Source organism: Pieris brassicae, chromosome 11, assembly GCF_905147105.1.
Source record: "Pieris brassicae chromosome 11, ilPieBrab1.1, whole genome shotgun sequence".
In the NCBI taxonomy this organism is placed as follows: domain Eukaryota; kingdom Metazoa; phylum Arthropoda; class Insecta; order Lepidoptera; family Pieridae; genus Pieris; species Pieris brassicae.
The window spans coordinates 12,760,133-12,780,989 of NC_059675.1; the positions used below are offsets into that span (position 1 = coordinate 12,760,133).

The window sequence follows — 20,857 nt, forward strand, 5'->3', positions numbered from 1 at the left end:
GTCGTGCACACCAACTATGCATCAATATACGATTATGTAAATGTTATGTTATGCCGAAAAATTACATTCAAGAGGATTGCGTTGCGTAACATTATACGAAAAAGTTTTAATACATTGTAATCCCAAAAAACTACTGCCTATTTAAACCACATCCTATAATGTGTGATGATGTTCATCAGTAATTACTATTTATTGCCATAATATTAAAATAAGTCGCCAGTGTAATATATTATGTAATTCGTCTTAAATAAATCTGCTGGGATTTGAAGTTATAATTACTTCCTTATAATTTCAAAAGTGTTTCTAAAAACAGCGTTTGGTATATCGAACACAAGTGCGTCATCAACGGAGCCTCAGCCTTCAGCCTTTATGACGTACGAAACGTTTTAAGTCTTCCGTTCGAAAATCACAAACTTTCTTAAGAAAGCCAAAATACCTGCATTTATTTTCGTCCGGTCCAGGCAGTACGGAATTAAATTATTACTTGGCCGGTCGCAAAACTCGAAAACATGTATCTGGTACAGTTCGTTGGTGCCGAGCTGAGACTTCCGTTATAAAAGCAAATTTTCTTTACAGCGCACTCCGCCTTTTTCATCACAGTACATACACAATTTGCAAGACAGAGATGAACGTGTAGTAATTTTATGTATTGTCAATAAACCACTGGCTATGGGTCTTTCGATAGATTTTTGTATAGACAGGTGGATAAGCCTTGACACACGTCGTCCTTGGTCAACGATTTTCTTTATCAAATAAAAATAATTAGAAAAATTTATTACTGCTGAGGTTTGAGACCTCAGGATTGAGAGAGCCTTTCTAGTTCATTTTATATACAGTGTACTCTCGATGATTTGACACTCGTTAATTTGATCTCTTGATAATTAAAATAAAAATCCCCTTGAAAAATTTTCCATACTAAAATCAATGTTATTTGGTCCCCTGGATAATTTCAAGTTAGAGTATCTATCTCGTCAACATGCAATAATTTGAAGAACGGGCTTCTCTACTCTCTATAACTAGAAGTGTTTATCATGCACAGACCTGTCAATTGTATACATTCATGAGATATGGGTAAAAAAAGTAATGTTAATGTTTGATGACATCATGACAATGACAGACTAAATTCGCTCGATAAAAAAAGATTAGATCTTCTTATCGATATGGATATTTGTGAATAATTGTATTACTACGAAACTAATTATATAACCACGAATTATGTTCTTATTTACTTGGACGAACTCGTGGTTATTTTAACGCTTGTCAATATGAACTCTTGGTAATTTATCGCTTCAAATTATCGAGAGTCTACTAACTGTAATAATTATAGAAAAAAATATTTGTTTTCACATAATTATTCTATCTTAACAGTTAACGCGATGCGAACATCACCGAATATCTTACATTAAATATATATATATAGATCTTATAAATAACAATATAGAAAGCAACTCTTGTGAACTCATAGCCAAAATTATGTAAATATTTGTATATAATATGCATAATACGTTACAATTATTCGCTATAACAATATAATATCATTTATACCATATACCAGATCCATTTTTCTATTACCAGAGCTCAAAAGAAATCAGTATTTGGCAATTGTCAGTGCGTGGGATGAACTATGAGATTCAAATGCGCAATACGAAAGATTACGTTCAATTGGCAAATTGTAGATCGCAAACGAACTAACACGCTTCAAGGATCACAAGTAGGCAATAATCTATAACGTATTAATTCACTGACTACGAATTATAAAAAGTACTCAACAATTTATTAGTGTCAAAATAACTAAACACTGTTTAGTTTGAACTGTGAAATTTTAAATTAAGTTATTTAAACAAAAATTATATAATTTTAAGATACATAAGTTGGTAAACGTTAAAATTTGTTATATATAATGTAGTTGTGATACCAAAATATTATGTATAGATAAGAAATAAAAACATTACAGATAACATATTAACCTACTGTTAATAAAAATATATTAAATAGACCTTTGTGAGATTAAACGCAAATTTAAATAATTATATGTATAAAATTATTATTATGATTATTATATTATATATTTATTTTTTTAACGATTTTGGCAAGCATAATATGGGGTAATAATCAAAAATCTTATATGTTTCGACTAACAGAATATGACATAATATACCTTAGTATTGTCTTTTGTTAACATAGCTTTTACACATTGAGAAAACACTATTTAAACGGATTGAAGCTATGTATTATTATTAAAAACTTATAATTATTTACAAAATTCAAAATTTTCTAAATTTGTCACCGTGACCACGCACGCTGAAAACCACGCGAAAATTATGTAAAAAATTATAAGTTTATAATAATAATACATATCTTTAATCCGTTCAAAAAGTGTTTTTCTTAATAATAAACCTTATTTGTTTTAATTATAATTTAAAGCCTTTCAAATGTGGTGCTGGAGGCGAGTGTTAAGAATACCGAATTGCGACGCGCACCAATACATCTTTGACCCAGCTCCGCAGACTCGCCTGTCTACCGACTACACTGGTAACACAGAAGGTAAAAGATCACTCAGCCATCACACCCGGTAGACCGATACTACCGTAAGACTACACAGTAAGAGAGACGCTGAACAGAAAAAGATGGAAACAGATTCCTCCTCATTCCTCATTCCTCGCTGACCACGACTCTCAGACATGAGCTAATGACAGAAGAGTGGGAGATAATATCGCTGATTGCGCGGCTATTATTATTATTAAATATGGCAACATTTCAATTTAATCATACATGTCAACTTGGTATGGCAGTGTCGTCGAATAGCACAGATACCTTAATGGTACCAAGTTCGTATTTTTATCACATTTATTCAAATAACTAAAAGATGTATTACAAGCCTTCGCATTTTCATACAAATAAATACGTAAAGTTCATGGACGCTTAAATAATTTCTTCAATTTATTCATAATTAATTTTAACGTGCAAAATTTATCCGGGTTTTAATGGTAATTGCATCCACTTTTATTTTATCGAATGAACGTTTTTTAATTGTTTAATTAATTCCAGTTATAATTATTTTTATTCAGTTTTCGGCCCGGCAAAAGTCTTCACGTATATTATTTCTTTATATATCTCTTACAAATTATTTAGCATAGCATTTAGATTTCGTTATAGTTACGTTGCAAGTTTAAAAAAATATATAGTACGTACGCAAACTTTAATATTAAAAATCTCAATACCTAACTACTATCCCAAATAATGAACACGAATTAAATCTTTAGTTTAAGTAAATCCAAAAAAAATCTAACTTAAGACGTGATATTTTCACAACTGGCGCCACCTATCCGTGGATGAAGAAAACAAGAAACGTTATTTTCGTAATATTAAACTTGACATCGCGTGTTTCATACAACGGCGATAGGTGGCGCTGTTTTACATTTCACACAACATTTAAAAAATAATTTTCCAATTTAAAGACGATTTTATTCACTTACATGATTTAAACTGATGAGCCAATGATGCACTGTCGGCTGCGTGATGATAATCATACAGGGAACGACCGTTTAAATCGCCAGCGTCGAAACCGAGTGTATTCATTAATCTGGAACAATTCATCGTAAAATTAGAACGGAAACAGCGTTAAAGAGTCTTAAATTAAGGTTTTAACTGACGAATTTAACGCCATGTATGTATATTATGTACGTTGTATTAGGCAACTCTATTGAACACGTTAATGAGCAAAATATTTTTTAATTCTTTATATTTTAATGAAAACCTTTGACAGCAAATACAAAAATCCTAAATACTAAAATGTATAAGATATCTAAATCGAGTAATTTGTTGACCTACATTTTGATGTTTCCCATAACACGAAAGGTCAAACAATGTGACCTACCACTATGCCTAATAAAGGTTATGTTTACCGGTATCTATAAGGTTAACCTTGAATGACCTATTCGTATCCTTATTTTTTTTAACGACCGAACTTAAAACAAAAAGCTCAACTACTAAATAAAACCTAGTTTCAACTTACAGGTTCGGTACAATTCAAAATCCCCGCCATTTCGTTCAATTCCCAACACAAAAAACAAAACACAACACAATATCACATCCAAACCAGGAATCACATCACAAATCAATGCACTTTCAACGATTTCCACCAGCTTGTGGGTTTATCGCGAACGAGCGTTAAACACAATCATATTTAACCTACAAAATACGTTTGAAGGTGATATTTTGTTGATATAATACAACCACGATGTATTGGACATGGCGAAGGTCAAACTTCACTCTACCAAGCATTACCTAAATTCGGTCAGGTAATAGCGTTGATTTTTATTAACGCCATCTAGTAGAGACACCACGTACTACGAAAAAAATCATAGGTGAAGGAACTTTTTGGAGATACCCATTTATACCATACATTTCACATTGGTTTTAAATTTATACACATTACAAGTGGGGCATATGTTTAAAAATAGATGTATGTTACTGTGTCTTGCTACTGAAATATCCGTAAAAACAATTTATTGGACTTTTACGACAAAAAACGCCATTTGACTTTAAAAACAGCGCGTGATGTGTCCGTGGCAGTGCGTTTGAACGCAACCTGTTACAATGCATTTGGTTTGTATGTCTACAATTGTCTCGCACCAAAATTTAATGAGACCAAAAAATGTTTGCCTAAAATGAAAATTGAAACTGAAACTGAAACAGACATGTGTATTGTTGTGTCTGTCTAATTATTGATTGGAATATTTACTTATATGTATATAATATATATGTCGAAGTAAAGAAGTTAAATAAGAGAGTTAATTGAATCTCTAGACAGTTAATTAAAAATCGATATTCAATCAAGTCGCTAGCATTTTGATTTAAATAAAGCTGCGTCGAAAACGTTTAACTACCTGTCTGACCGAAAGCTCGTCAAGCCCATAATTAGTTTCAATTGTGTTGGTTTAAAATTAAACTAAATAACTTTATTAAATTCGGGTCCGGCTAAATAATACATATTTAACTATATTTAACGTAAATCTTACCCTTCATCCGTATATGTAAACTTCATATCCAGGTTATGCTTAGTAAGAAACGTCTTACTATCAAGTGGTATTTCAATATTCGACGGGTGGGGTATTGGCCGTCCCACCGCCACCAAAGCGCCATTGTTATTTAACTTTACGCCATCTTTTTTATCAATCTCATCATTTTCGGGTTTCTCTTCTGTCAGCATGTGGCCAGTTAGGTGAATTACCTGTAAACATATAATATTAAGATACACTCCTTTTTTTTTAACAATAAAACTATATAATATTTCAAAATAAATTTTTAGGATGTATTTTATTTCACCGTAGACATTGCAGCGCCATCAAACAGCTGAACTCATATGAATGAAATCGTTTATAGTAAATTAAGGGCGGAAAAATAACTTTGCCCATATTTTTTTATAAATCTAATTATTATTATATGTAAAGAATAATGACCATTCAACCATAGAAATATGCTTTATGATTTGGACCGAAAATAACTTTGAAACTCACTCTTATCGGGGTTTAAATAGGCCAATCAAATATTGCATTATCATACAATATGACGTATTACGTAAACGTATACGTATTTCCTGTTTAACACGATATCTGTGCTTAATATAGAAACTATATTATAAAGCCAAACTATAACTCATTGGCGCTAGAACCTATTTAGACCTTAGATTTATGTATCCATTTCACGATCATTTGTCAATGTAATACGCAAGTAGGTGATCAGTCTCCCGTGCCTGACACACGCCGTCGACTTTTTGGGTCTAAGGCAAGCCGGTTTCCTCAAGATGTTTTCCTTCACCGTTCGAGCGAATGTTAAATGTGCACATAGATAGAAAGTCCATTGGTGCACAGCCTGGGATCGAAACTACGACGTCAAGGATGAGAGTCGCACCAGATACCAGGACAACACTGCTGGACAATGAAGCCATACAGGAGTATTAATTAAATATGTAATTTACGAAATACAATAATACAATTGATATGACTATTGGTTTATCGTTTATACCATACTTGAGCTATCTCAAGATATGTCGAAAACAATCAACGGAAAACAATTCAATATTTTTTTCTCTTTAACCACTATACGCGAAGCGCATTTAGCACACACTTCCTATTGACAATATACAAATATATTAAACATACAATAGACTTTAATACTGAGAATTAGAAATCACCGTTCTTTATTGATTGACCAAACAAAACTTTTTAACGCTATATAACATCACGGACAGGTCAAGGATAGAAACTCAACTCTCAATTATGACGAATATGAAATAAACTATGAAAAATTGTTCCCTGTGCAGCATTTTATTCCATATCAGAGATCCAACCATTTGTATGGGAATACTAACGTCAATGTTTTTGACGCAATACAATTTTACTTTGACACAGAGTTATCAGGTTTTTTTACATACTAAGTTTTCTTAGTTATCCATTATTATAAAGTTACACTAATATGAATAATACTACAAACAATTATGCAATATAAATCAAACAATTGGACAATTTAAACGCGTAGTAATGAGTTTTATATTTAAATATAACCCGGTGAAATCGACTCAAGTCGATTAGTCATTTATATATACTTATTATAGAAAATATATACATATTTCGAGCTATCTTTTCCAGGCAAATGTGAGAAAAAATAGATAAAACATATAGAAAAAAATGAATGGAACAAATCAAAGCAATTAAAACATATGAAAACAGTGAACAAGTGAATATTAAAAAAGGGACACATGAAAAATAAAAAGTGTTTATGAATCACGATTATTTTAAATCAGTTTCACATCAGTTAGTTCGAAAGTTGAAAGGTTGACATGTAATGTTTGTACAGCAGAGATTTAAAGGAAGATAGAGAAGGAGCTAAGGGAATAGGGACGGGAGGAGAATTCCCTAGCCACTGCAGAGACTATAAAGGATTTGCCAAGAAAGAGTTTTCGAGATGGGATTTCAAGGATATAGTTAGTTTATGTGTCTCAAAAGCTTATTATATTTTGTATACCAACCAAAGAGATCTCATACTACATCTATTAAATTTCCTCATACTACATTATGTTGTTGTTTTTTGATAATTTTATTTATATCTGGCAATATTGATGCATCTCCCTGATAAAGCACGTGCAAGCAATCCCAATTTGTAAACAAAATAACGGATTTCTTAGAAAGTTCCGTACGTATATTGCCGACAGGCTAGGACAAAAAAGCGACAAAAGAACATACAAGGCTCTGCAGTTTTAACTAATTTCGGCAAGTTTAAAGTGAATTTTATAATTTAATTGTGGATATTTTATTGTGGGTGTAATGCTATGTTGTGTATCACTGCATGGAAGAGAAGCTAAACCAACCAAAGCCGAGTGATTGGAGCTTTAGGGGGTTTGTAGTTAAATCGAAGGACGATACATGGAATTTACACTGTATTTAGATTGTATTATTAACATTGAGAATAATTATATTAGATTACTTTTATCATGGGAACGAGTGCATTTCTACTAAAGAGTAAAAACTCGCGCTGGATAAAGATCCACAACTCTGTTCTATTTTTTTCGGATTTTTATTTATTCAGATCTGGACAGCCGTTTGGCCCACCTGATGTTAAATGAGATACGGCGTATGAGAGAGCACGCCTGTCCAGGAGATGCCAATTAACTGCCGATAAATCAACCCATAAACTGCCTAGCGAAGATCGAAGGGGGCAATATAGTTCCACTCCAGCTGGTTACAAAAAACGACTATACAAATCGCGCAAGGCTATGGGGATGTCCACAACAAAGGGGTGGAACTCCAGCGTGCTTCTACATGACCGTGGTATGATTAATTTATTTATTTACAGCCCATGCACGGACATATTCTAACTAAAAATAACATAAAACAAAAATTAATACAATTAAGCTATTTACAAAGTTGCAAACCTGATATATTTCTATCTATATAATCATTACCAAGTATATTTTTAAATCACAGTATATTACCGTGAAACGCTTCACAAATAGGTCGATCTCCGGTAAAGAGTCTTGAAACCAATTAAGCAGCGAGAGTAAACGAGGATTGGGAGCTTGTTGATGTCAAAGTATTGAGGTGTTACGCTAATTACCTTATACGAAGCAGATTTCAAATGCACATTCCTCCCTTTTGCCGTTATCGTACATTTGAGTCGCAGAAGCATGTCCCGTCTTCCCACTTTGGAGGCACGCAACGCTTCGCGTATCTCGTCATGGTCGCAGGGGTGACTGAACTCGAAGACACTTTGACCCATTATTTCCATCTGTAAAACAGTTAACTTATTATAATTCATGTATTACAGTGTGTTAAAATATTAATCTACAAAATAGGTTATCACGAGAAAGTAATTTGCATTTGTTTCATCATTGTATTGATGATGATGATTAAAAGGTCGGCAACGCACTCGCGAGCCCTCTGGCATTGAGAGTGTCCATGGGCGGCGGTATCACTTAACATCAGGTGAGCCTCCTGCCCGTTTGTCCCCTATTTTATAAAAAAAAAGATGATAAGCCCGTCGACCGAAACCTTTCATAAAACGCAGCCTAGTTCAGCGTGCCTTTGACGACGACCTAGCGTAGGCCTCCTCTATCAGTTGGGAATTGACTGATCAACAGTTGGAGACATGGAGACAGGATTCCCATCTTATTGGTTGTCCAGAACTGCTTGAATCTCAAGGTTACCAGAGACATTTTGGCTCCACTATTCTTGAGAGAGGGCGCCCGCAGAAACTTAGGGATGGAATAAAAGGTATAGCGGGGATGAATTGTAAAAATCGTCGGGAAACTCCGTCGGAGGTCGAGTACCAACTAGTGTAAAACATAATGACATGTTAGTGTAGTTTAGTGAAGTGTAGTTGTCGATTAATGAGTATTTTTTTATTGTCTTGATATTTTTATTCTTGGTGATATTATTATATATATTATAAATAAATAGACATTTCAAATTTCATTAACAATTTGCAAAACAAGAAAATCATTTTTATACTGTCTTACATAAATTATCTTAATTTTTTTTTCACTCTTAACCAGTTATTCTCCGATTAAGTTTCAAAATAGTATTGTGACATTAATTCACTTCCTTAACTTCCTTTAATCCCTTTTAGTGGTATATTTTTTTAATTACAATTTTACTAGTACAAACTTACAGACTCATTCGGCCATATTAATCCACGAAAATAATAATAATTATTGATTAAAAAACAAGACACTGTAGCTAATCAGGCTCTAGTCCCCACAGTATGTCACTAGTGTTGTGGGTGATACTCTTCCGTGGTTCATACATACGTCGAACAATACAAAATAGTTTCAATATAAATAAAAATTAAAAATATTTTGCACCGATTTAACTAAACTGTTTCTATCTCTTTTCATAACATCGTAAACACAATTCGTCAGAAAGAGACGAAGAGCAGTTTAGTTCAACAAGTGTAGACGGATTAAATTTGTATGAATAAGGTATATTACAAATTGCAACGCAGAAACAATCTCCATACATAAATCTAGAGTCGAGGCTTAGGTCAAAGGGGCCGTTCAAGTATTACGTCAGCAGATATCCTGCAATTTATCCCCCCCCCCACCCCTCCTCTTGTCAGCAAAAGTAAGCATAGCTCTCAAAAATAATAGTACATAACGTGTTAATTTTTTTGCGTGTTAATAAACGCGTTGCGAAATTTCGTTTTCAATCAATGCGTGGGCTATATGTGTAAAAAGCAAATAATTGCTGTTGACGTAATCACCAAATTAGAAAATCAAAGGACTTTAGAAGCTAAGGAAACCTATCGTAGATACGCTAAGTACTAAATTATTTGGGACGTGAGTTGAAATCTAATATTAATATATATTTTAATTAAAATACCACATAATCAATTATAGGTATTAACATTATATACACGTTAGGTTATTAACTGTAACTAATTAATTTAGTACTGTGTGAATTTTATGGCTTTAACATCATAAAATTAGTTGTATAAATAATTATTCTGTAAAGGGCATTGACCTTCAAAGGTAGATTATTGTTGAGGAAAATTATGAATAAACTGTAAAGCCACTGAACCGATGTCAGTCACATATTAAAGCTACAAAGAGAATATTTATGCTATTTTATTATCACCAAAAAGCTTTTACTAAGTTCATTGAACTCATATTCTTATTATTCAAAAGTTGTCTCTAGCCTTTGCTTTCCGCCGAAACAAGAAACTGTATTGATTATACTCGTTTAAAATAAAATAATATAAATAAAATCTTCAAAAGTAAAAACACTTATCTAACTGGCAACAGCCAACTCGTTCCATTCCCGGGGAAAAAATTGCCACTAAAACCTACTTAATAATTGTTAACGAAACATATAGAGATATGTCTAATTTGTCTATCCCTTATGATGTACTAGACGTCCAGACAGAAATAGCACCGAACAATACAAGGAAAAACTCGTAGCAACTAGACACGCGTGTTATAAATAAGTGTGACCTAAACCTAGTTTTAATAGTCGTAAAGAAATTTTCTACGAAGCGACATAAAATTTCGTCAATATTTAATTTATTTGCGCAGTACCGCGGCCACAGATACAGTATTTTTTAAATCCTTAAGAAGAAATATAATACATAATAAAATGAGAGCTTTTCAGTGGAAATCTATAAAATTAGTATGAAAAAGCTCGTAGGAGCGATGGCGACGACTTTAGTGCCCGGCCAGATAATACATCCAAGGGACCTAATTATTACAAATACTCCGTAAAGTGTAGCTTTCGTTTGTCAATGTGACATTCTATGATTTATGTGACATTCGGAAGTCTCATTATGAATTCTTTAACGTGATAATAGTTGTAATCGTGATGAAGTACTCGAACGCTTCTTTATTTGGTATAAGTAACGTACCTGTGACACACCCAGGTGTTCTGCAATATTCTCGCTACAGTACACAATATCTCCCTGCTGAGAGAGCACGAGAACGAAGCCATCCAGGGCCTTCATATAGGACAGTTCAGATTGCACCTCCTCCAGACCTTTGGGGCTTTGCAGCGTCGGCGCATCTGTGTCAGCCGGTACTGTAATTGACAGGTTAACAATTAAAATGCATGTAAATTACAACTTGGAGAGGACATAGGCTCGTGAAATATACACAATTTTTTTGCTCCAAAATATCCCTAAAAATTGCTTAAATTGAATTATTTATCAATTGTACTCAATAAATTATAAAATAAAACATAAATCTTTTTTGTAGTATTTTTTTAAAAACTTCACCAACGCTCCGTGGATAAAATTAGAACTAAAAAAAAACAATTCGCATGTTAAACATTCGATTATCGTATTGAGTATTCAGCCCCTCAGGGTCCTAAACAAAAGTGACAAAGTAGACTTTACATTTTGATCGAAGTTATGGCAAGAAATTTAAAACTCGCTCGAACGGTGAAGGAAAACATCGCAAGGCAACTGCTAATCACCTACTTGTCTATTAAGTATAAAAAATGTGTGCGTGTACTAGTGTACACACGTAAGAAGTGAAAATTCTATATGACCTTATTTTTAACAAAATGATAATATGCAACTAATTACCATATGTAATTATACAGAAATAGATTAAATAATATAAAGTAATAAATAAAATAAAATTAGATAAAGTATAACAAAAGGCTTTTATTATCATTGACATGGATACAAATAATACAATTATTTCATATAACCTTATTACTACTAACATTATTACCGAATTCCATTAATTGTAATAGATTACTATCATTGTCATCGTTATTATATATTTTTGTTATAAATGGCTTCGAATCTCTTCGAATTAACCGTGGTAGGGACAAGAAAAAGATTACATGTAACGGAAAAATGTGACGCGTAACCCAAAAATGTGACGGTAATGTTTTTCCAACAACGATCAAGTTTCACTTCAATTATTAAGAAACTGATACAGTTATCTGAGGCCAAACCTAGGGCTGTAGCCGACTTGAATCCCTATTGATAATTCATTATTTAATAATCTCATTATACACTCTCTACTCTCTACAATCTCATTATAGTAGGATGCTACCTTGTTACAATAAATATAACAAAAGATTATCTAATTAAGAGTAACATATAATATTTTTTTGCTGATTTCATAAAGGCAATTTTAACGTGAATCCTAAAAAATCCTATTAATTACTTCCTTTTAGATTATACACAGATTTTACTTTACAACGAATATATATCTAACACATTTTTCAAATTCATAACAAATTTATATAGAATGTCCAACAGTAAGTAAATATAAAAATACTCAATAGGTATTGAAAAAATATTGATTTCAAGTAGGTTATGAAATAATTTGAGCCTATGTCAGTGATTGAAGCTGCAGCATTCTAGTGGTGAAATCATTTTTGAAATCGATCCAGTCGTTTTTGTGTAAATAACAAACATATATACGAAAACCACAAATGTTTCCTTTTATATAATACTAGCTGACCCGGCAAACGTCGTCTTGCCATGTAAATTATTTATATAGGAAACATTTTTAAAGTTCAATAAAAATTTCTACTATAATTAAAAATAGGGGTTGGTCGTCATACAACCCGTATGTATTTTTGTATGTTGTATCATAAAAAAATAGAAATTAAAAATTTTGTCTAAAAAGTAAAATTTAGGGGTGGACTACCCCTAACATTTAGGGGGATGAAAAATAGATGTTGGCCGATTCTCATAGATAAACACAAAAAATTTCATCAAAATCGGTCAACACGTTTCGGAGGAGTATGGCAACGAAAACTGTGACACGAGAATTTTATATATTAGGTCCTTACATATGAAATTGGAGTTTTATATGGGAGGAACAAAAAATCGAATATTTTTAAATATAATATAGTTAATTAATCAAAGTATGAACCATTGTTTTCTATGCACTTTTGCCATCTCATAGGTAGTTCATTGGTCCCTTTACTAAAAAAAGCAGTCGGACGGGAATCAATAAAATCTGTGAAGGCGATTTGGACTGCCCCATCACAGTTAATTTTTTTCCCTTGCAAGAAGTTGTCCAAATTTCGAAAAAAATGGTAATCTGTTGGAGCAAGGTCCGGGGAGTACGGAGAATGACTTAGACATTCCAATTGAAGCTCTTCTAATTTGGTAGCCGTCTGTTGTGCAGTGTGTGGTCTAGCGTTGTCGTGAAGTAGCAGTGGCGTGGAGCTATTGAGCAGCCTAGGTTGTTTAGCCGCTAGCTTTTCCATCATGGTTTGCAATTGCTGACAATAGACGTCAGCCGTAATAGTCTGGCCGGATTTGAGAAAACTGCAATGAACAATACCGGCACTGGTCCACCAAACGCTTACAAGTAACTTTTTTTGAAGTTCATTTTCGCTTGGGGCAGGATTTGGCTGGCTGGCCAGGATCCAACCGTTGCGTTGAGCGCTTCCGATTATCGTAAAGAATCCATTGTTCAACACAGGTAATGATTCGGTTTAAAATACCTTCATTATTGTGCCGGTTCAGTAATGTAACGCAGCAGTCGACGCGCGTTTGCCGGTTTGCTTCAGTCAATTCGTGAGGTACCCACCTTTCAAGCTTTTTAATCTTCCCAATTTGCTTCAAGTGAATTAAAACAGTTTTATCACTAACACCGCAGCCTGCAGCTTACTCGGACGTGGTTTGCGATGGATCCGCTTCCACAATAGCCTTCAATACTTCATTATCAACTTGGGTCTCAGGCCGTCCACGGGGCTTGTTCTGCAGGTCGAAATTTCCAGAACGAAAACGTTGGAACCAAAAACGAACTGTGTTTTTTTTTTGTAACATGACTGCCATACACATCATTCACCCTTCGAGTCGTTTCCGCAGCACATGTGCCACGGCGGAACTCGTACTCGTAAATAATGCGATACTTTAAGTTTTCCATTTTGTAAAATGAGTGACGCAAACAGAAAAAAAAACAGAAGAAAAAACAAATGAATGACGGTCATCGAAGCACAAATACATGAGTAAATAGCTGTACAAATTTGAATTTGAAATTCCTAACCAAAGAGGAGGTATTTGAGGTCAAAGTGCCAGTACGACAAAACGCCAATTTCATATGTAAGGACCAAATATATAGATTAGTATAGAAGTACACAAAAGGTATTTTAATATGTTTAATTAGCTTGAAACAAAAACTTGTTATCAGGTATTCCCGTGCATTTTCTATTTTAAAACTGAAAAACTTTATTCAGAGTTCGAGGAATAAGAAAAAAAGTACCTGTATTGTTGCAGCTGTTTTCGACTTCTGTGCTTATCAGCATATTTTGCGATTCAGTTTCATTTACATAGGTACATATATCAAAAATATGTTTGTAAGTGATAAAAAACTTATTTTAATAATAAATAGTCCATGTTTTGTTTTGTTTTTTTTTACAGTTTGTTAAATATCTATGTACTTTTTGACTAATATGTATATATGTTTTTATAGGTATATAGATCTAGGTGTAGAAATATTATTAAGAAAAGTCAGACATTATAGTGCACAAGGATAGCGCTCAGTATCTAATTAGAGTGATGTCAAACAAGACAAGTAATTCATATTTATTTATACAGTTACGACAATTATTATACACTATTTTTTAAATGAAAAATAACTGTATCCGATATCTAAAAGAGTACGTTTAGAGTAAGTTTGTATGATTTATGAACCACAAGGTAAATAATATTTTGTTTGAGGGAATACCGAGATCCACTTAATAAGCGGAATGATTGTGCAAATACTAAAATGAATAATACAATTCATATAAATGAGGAAAGCTATGTATAAAAGTCTCGAAAACCGTTACTGTACGGTCTTTTCTTTCATGTATTTGTATACTAAATTCTAGACATGTCCCCATACAACCCAATGGCAACTAATGCAACCTTTAAGGTCTGCTGCTCAGATGATAATGGGCTCAGATTTCTGTATCTGCTTTGTGATATTTATTGTGATTTTCTAACAATTAGTTGCCTCTGTGTCTGCCATTCGCCGTTGGTGTAGGGCGTAACTATCTCTTCGTGATGTTTTCCTTCTTCACGATGTCGTCACATCGCGATGAAGACCTGTGTCTTGATGACAGTGTAACTTTAGTTATGAATAAGTGCATATTTTATAGATTTTCATGCTAGATTCGAGCCAGCTGACAATTTAAAAAGGCTTCAAGAACACCGTCTTATAAAATTGTAATACGTTTAGTGTATTCCCGTCTACCTACCTAGCAACCTACCTATATCTACCATCGCTATAGCTGGAAAAGGACTTAAAATTTACCGTAACTTATATGTAGCGGTTCCAACTAAGATGTTAAGTTTTTGTACCGCAAAAATATACAATATCACCGCTAGGGAATGCAATCCCGATCTCGCGAGATCTCGTGTAATTTTTCGGGATCAATCCCGAAGCATAATATGACGAGATCCCGTTCGAGATTGACGGGATTGGGCTGCAATGGTCAGCGATTCTACACACATCCGCTCGGGACGCTTCACGCGACATTGAACAATACATAGGGTACATTGCAATGGACATTAGATGCCGGTTAGCAGATAGCACTCTTGAGACACTTCAGAAGATACTCCTTTTTTTAGAAGCTACTTTCAAAATCACCAATTTTAATCTCCTTGAGCTATACCTACTTTTGTTTTGATTATGTTCATGTAATTAAAATTGTTAGTTGTTTAGTTCGTAATATTAAAGGATAAATAATATTTTATTTTAATTAACCTCACTATCACAAACATGCAGTTTTCATCGTATTCAGTCACGTGAATTATTTTTTTAAACTATACGAGATCCCGAAAATTTCGGGATCCCGCCGGATTGATATCTCTAATCCCGCGGGATCTCGAATTAACGATCTCGAGTCGGGAATGCATTCCCTAATCACCGCTATATTATATATTATACATAAACCACACTCAGAATTTAAACGCATTAAGAATAAATTCATTTCAACTATGCGAAAAAAGGAGGAGCCTAACAGAGATTTAAAAAAATGTTGCTCTTTGGAAAAACCAAGAACCAAATCCCTGTATGTTCGCTGCATAATAATTTGATAATTTAAATGCTAACAATGACGAATTGTGGTCGAATACATGCAAATATAGAAATGACGCGTGTCAAACTTTTGCAGGAAACTGCGGTTCGCATGTATTAAAAAAATATGTGTTGGAAGTCTTGTCAATTAAAATATTGTTAATACTCGGTAGTCTTTTAATCAATAGCTTGCAATAATTTGACGATATTTATGAGTATTCGATTCAATTAAAATGGAAAAGATTTGTGCGGGCTTAGATAATTGAGATGAATTAAGTCAAAGAGCTTTTGCACCATGCATAGAGGCTAAACATTCAGTTAACTTAATATACATTACCTGGTAGTAACTGGGTTTGGTAGTAACCGATTTCAATCAAATTTGTACACCGTGTGAAGTTTGATCTAACTTAAAAGATAGGATTGCATACATAAATATATATATAACGTATTCACATGCTATAGGGACGGCACTGCTTTTATATTTTTGTATGAATGTCATTTTTTTTAACATAAAAGGGGGGCAAACGAGCCTGTGGAACGCCCAAAAGGGGCAGTCATCGCAGCCCATAGACACCCATTTTTAGTGGGTGCAATGCCGGCCTTTGAGGATGGAGTACGCTCGAATTTTGAAGAGTTGGAGGTCGTATCTCTCAAAGAAAATCCCCGCCAGGAGTCGATTCCACAGTTCGCTGGTTCGCAAAAGAAAAATGCCTTGTGAAACGGCCTGTGGAAGTTTTCCAGCCATCAAGGTGATGTTGGTAAAATTTAGAATGAATACGGCTCGTACGGTGCTGCAACGAGGCAGGATGGATCACCCCAAACAATCATGTGTCATATCTTATATCATGTTTGTCCAATAAAATAATTCTACTATACGTCATGTCACTACGCATATGTCACTGGACTCCTCTTAAACGGCTGGACCGATTTGAATATTTTTTGTATACGTAAAGGGTCGCCGCCCTGGATTGTTCAGATTCACAAATCAGCCCGGCAGATGGCGCTGCAGTCGCTACTTCCATACTTTGTTTAATATCCCAATTGAAACATCATGCAAGAAGACTTCTGCCGGGTCTGCTAGTTTTTAATATAATATTTCATGCTGTTCACGTGGAGCAGGGTTTAAGTTGGAGCTTATATCTTGGAAAATAATTGGTAATAAGAAAATAATAGCGGAAAGTTTCAGTTATTCCCCTACACGCTTGATTTTACAACTGGTAGCGAATTTTTTTTACGTTAACAACGAGAAGTTGGATCAATAAATATTTTAACTCTTTCCGAATCACAACTTTGCCGGATGTTAACCGAACAATATGACACATTTTCCAATAAATTTATCAGTGGAAAACTGAAATGGAAATTAAAAACTGTTTACACCTCCCGAATAATACTAATACTTCATATGACATGAAAGTCCTATACACATTGAATATTACGTTTTTAACATAAAATAAATAACGATAATAATCAGTGGCGCTACAACCTTTTTAGGTCTGGGCCTCAGATTTATGTATCTGTTTCACGATCATTTGTCAATGTAATACGCAAGTAGGTGATCAGTCTCCCGTGCCTGACACACGCCGTCGACTTTTTGGGTCTAAGGCAAGCCGGTTTCCTCACAATGTTTTCTTTCACCGTCCGAGTGAATTTTAAATGTGCACATAGATAGAAAGTCCATTGGTGCACAGCCTGGGATCGAAACTGTGTTGCCACTCCTCCACACCGATCATTTATCATTAAATAAATTTCCTAATTATTTGTATATATATTTTCTAACTAATTTCCCGACTATGTTGTCGTCGGATTATATGACTTACATATATTTACAACTTAAGTAAATTGTATTGGCAAGCCGGATGATGAACTACTACCTATTTATTTTAACAACTTTTCGTATAACATTTCCAGAAAATTCCAGAGAGATACTTCATAACAGATTGTCGCACATAATTTATAATATAATATAAAGAACTTTATGTCTCATTACAAAATTATATTTTATTTAGGTGAGAAACTTAATATTATGTATATACGAGCGAGTTACACGTCCCAACTTTAGTTTTAACTGTCGTATCCATACATTGGACAATCCGTCAGTACATGTAACACCGTCACTTCAGCTGTATTTTTTTTTTTTTTTTTTTTTTATGAAGGAGGTAAAAATGCACAGCTGCAGGCCCGCGAGCGCATGCAGTCGCTATCGCGGGGACTGTGGGGATGGTTAACTCTTATCCCTCTGCTTATCAGAGGGGAGAAACCCGACCCACTAAAATTTCCTCCTGAGCCCTCCATATCGCCTGCTATGCCGGACACATTCATTCTGAATGAATGACGTCTGGCACCGCATTGAGTCCCCCGGGGGTCGCACTAGGCATTCAACCCAGGGAACTCAGGCGAATATGACTGCATATGGGCTCAGCGACGGCGCAGGGGGATACTGTTGGGCAAACGCTCCTCGCGTCTTGCCCCCGCACCCCCGCCTCGCCGCCGCCGAGCACAACCCCTTCGGCCATCGCCACGCACCTCCCGCTGACGCTCGGCAGCACTTCAGCTGTATTGCTACAAGGACAGGCAACATCCACTATGATCTGTCAACATCTGGGTAATCACTCCCGTTGGTTTTATTTGTTTAATTATCGTAAAGGCCAAAACAACATAGGTATAACTTAATTACTTTTTAATCTTAATAGTAACTCAAGTTGACAGTTAAATATTGTAAAGTTCTCTAGTGACAAATGTGATTCAAAATCATTTTTTCAACATATGTTGTATGGTTATCAACACCTAACAGATACGTTTAAGAATGATAAGTTTAAAAAAAATATTTTAAAAATGATAACACTTTCGCGAATATAAAAGGATATGTTATGATTAAATTATTTTTATCAAATTATTTTTATCTTTTGCTTTGTTGCTACGTTATTTGAACTTACCTTTTTCTATCCACTTAGCCGTTCATATCAAAGCTTTATAATAATAAGAATTTTCATTCCAAATCTGGGGACGTTCAAGTATTAGGTACGTTAGCAGATTTGCTGCAATTTATCTTCCCCCCCCCCCCCTCTTGTCAGCAAAAGTAACCAAGCTCTCAAAAATAATAGTACATGTACGAATCCACAATGCATTTCGTTTAGAAGCTTAGACAATGTGTGGGTAATACGTGTGAATAATTTCAGTTGACGTAATCACCAAATCAGAAAATCAAAGCCCCAAAAATTATGGCCTGGAACGCAAATGGGCATCTTGAAAACCAGCAAGAGCTACAAGTTGTTCTTGACAGTGAAGGTTTCAGAACAAGGTTCTTCGGGAAATTGTCAATGCATTGTATATTAAACTATTTACAAAGATCTTAATGTGGATTAATTAAAGTCCTAAATAAGGCGAAACGGGTTGACTTAGCTTACTTAAACGAGCTACATAGCCATGTACCTGCCGAGGCAATCAAATTGCTTGACACAACAGGAATGAGACGCCTAAAGAGAACTAAACCCTTTGAGTTAATAAACTGTACTGAATATAAATGACTACTGAAAACTTTATAGAACATTAAGACTGTTAATGAACATTAATTAGTTTAATTCATTAAATTGAGTCAACATAATATTACTTATTAGCCATAATTATTGTATAGGCTAGATTATAATTCATGTACAGTCGCACTCTTTTTGTGAACTTTATAGTAGAAAAAAAAATAATTGCCTACAAGATTCCTATAAAGGGCAGTCATCGCAGCCAATCGACACACTTTAGTGGGTGCGTTGCCGGCCTTTGGATTATGCTCTTTTTTAAAAGCCATTGAGCCATTGAGGTAATGCGAATGAAATTTTGAATTAATACGACGACAAACGATGTTTAATCGAATTGTGAATAAAAGTCGTGATTATGCGCATCCGATAATTATCTGTACTGACAGCGCATTATAATAAATGATTTACGATTAACATGTATATAAGTACCTGCCTATAATTAATTATGACACAGAGAACATAAATCATCAGGTTCGTGAAAGATTAAATGATTGGATGGAAATCTTATTTTCCGTCCCTAAACCTGCAATTTTCACACGATTGTGGAAAATGGAGTCGATGAGATTTTTTTCATTTATTTACAAAAATAATAATTTAACAAGAAACTTACGCATAGACACAACATCACGCACACGAAGGTAGGAGATGGCCAGTCGCATCACGGATGCCTTGTCAAGCTGTTCCACCTCCTCCTTCTTGGCAGGTAGGGCTGCAGTCAGCTCGTTAAATATCTGCATCTCCTTGGTGCGCCGACACCGAGCCGCAACCCGAGATTTCTCCTTCCTCTTTTCATTATTCCTGAAAGAATAATTTGAACCATTGAACCTAGAGAAATCTTACATTTATCATACGCCACGAAACTGCTCTGCGACATATCCCAGCGTAATAATCCGTTTTTTATTAAAAGATCCAACTAGCATCGTGACCCCTGTTACAGAAGACTCGGTCCGCGTTATTGGAAATCACGTTGCGGGAGTATTCTTGTAAAACTGTCTTTTTTTTTAACAATTAAAAAACCTAGGAATTTAATCCTTAATAATTTAACATTAAATAACAATTGAAACAGGTGCAAAGGTACCCACGAATTATGGACGTGAAAAGTCATTATAAATTTCACACAACTGAAATTTAACTTGAGAAATCTACACGTTATAGGAGGGTAATACCGCGTTGTATGAGGACTTAAATCGCGTAATATGAAAACGCGTTAAAGGGGATTAATGTAGTAAACAATATTTAATGAAAACATTCGTAACATAGATGTCAGACTGTATACAATTTAAAACTAAACTAAGTTATTAAA

General features: G+C 34.3%; 1 protein-coding gene across 4 annotated transcripts in view; it reads right to left on the minus strand.

The window, feature by feature from the left end:
• Positions 1–20,857, minus strand: part of LOC123716434 (hypoxia-inducible factor 1-alpha) — an 84,138-nt gene that overhangs the window by 39,256 nt on the left and 24,025 nt on the right. For all 4 annotated transcript variants that reach the window (XM_045672181.1, XM_045672182.1, XM_045672185.1 and 1 more), the window contains exons 2-6: positions 20,165–20,352; positions 10,897–11,066; positions 8,116–8,286; positions 5,022–5,233; positions 3,477–3,583 (exon numbers count right to left, since the gene is read on the minus strand). In XM_045672181.1, the coding sequence (XP_045528137.1) occupies positions 3,477–3,583; positions 5,022–5,233; positions 8,116–8,286; positions 10,897–11,066; positions 20,165–20,352 (848 nt within the window). The remainder of the gene's footprint in view (positions 1–3,476; positions 3,584–5,021; positions 5,234–8,115; positions 8,287–10,896; positions 11,067–20,164; positions 20,353–20,857) is intronic.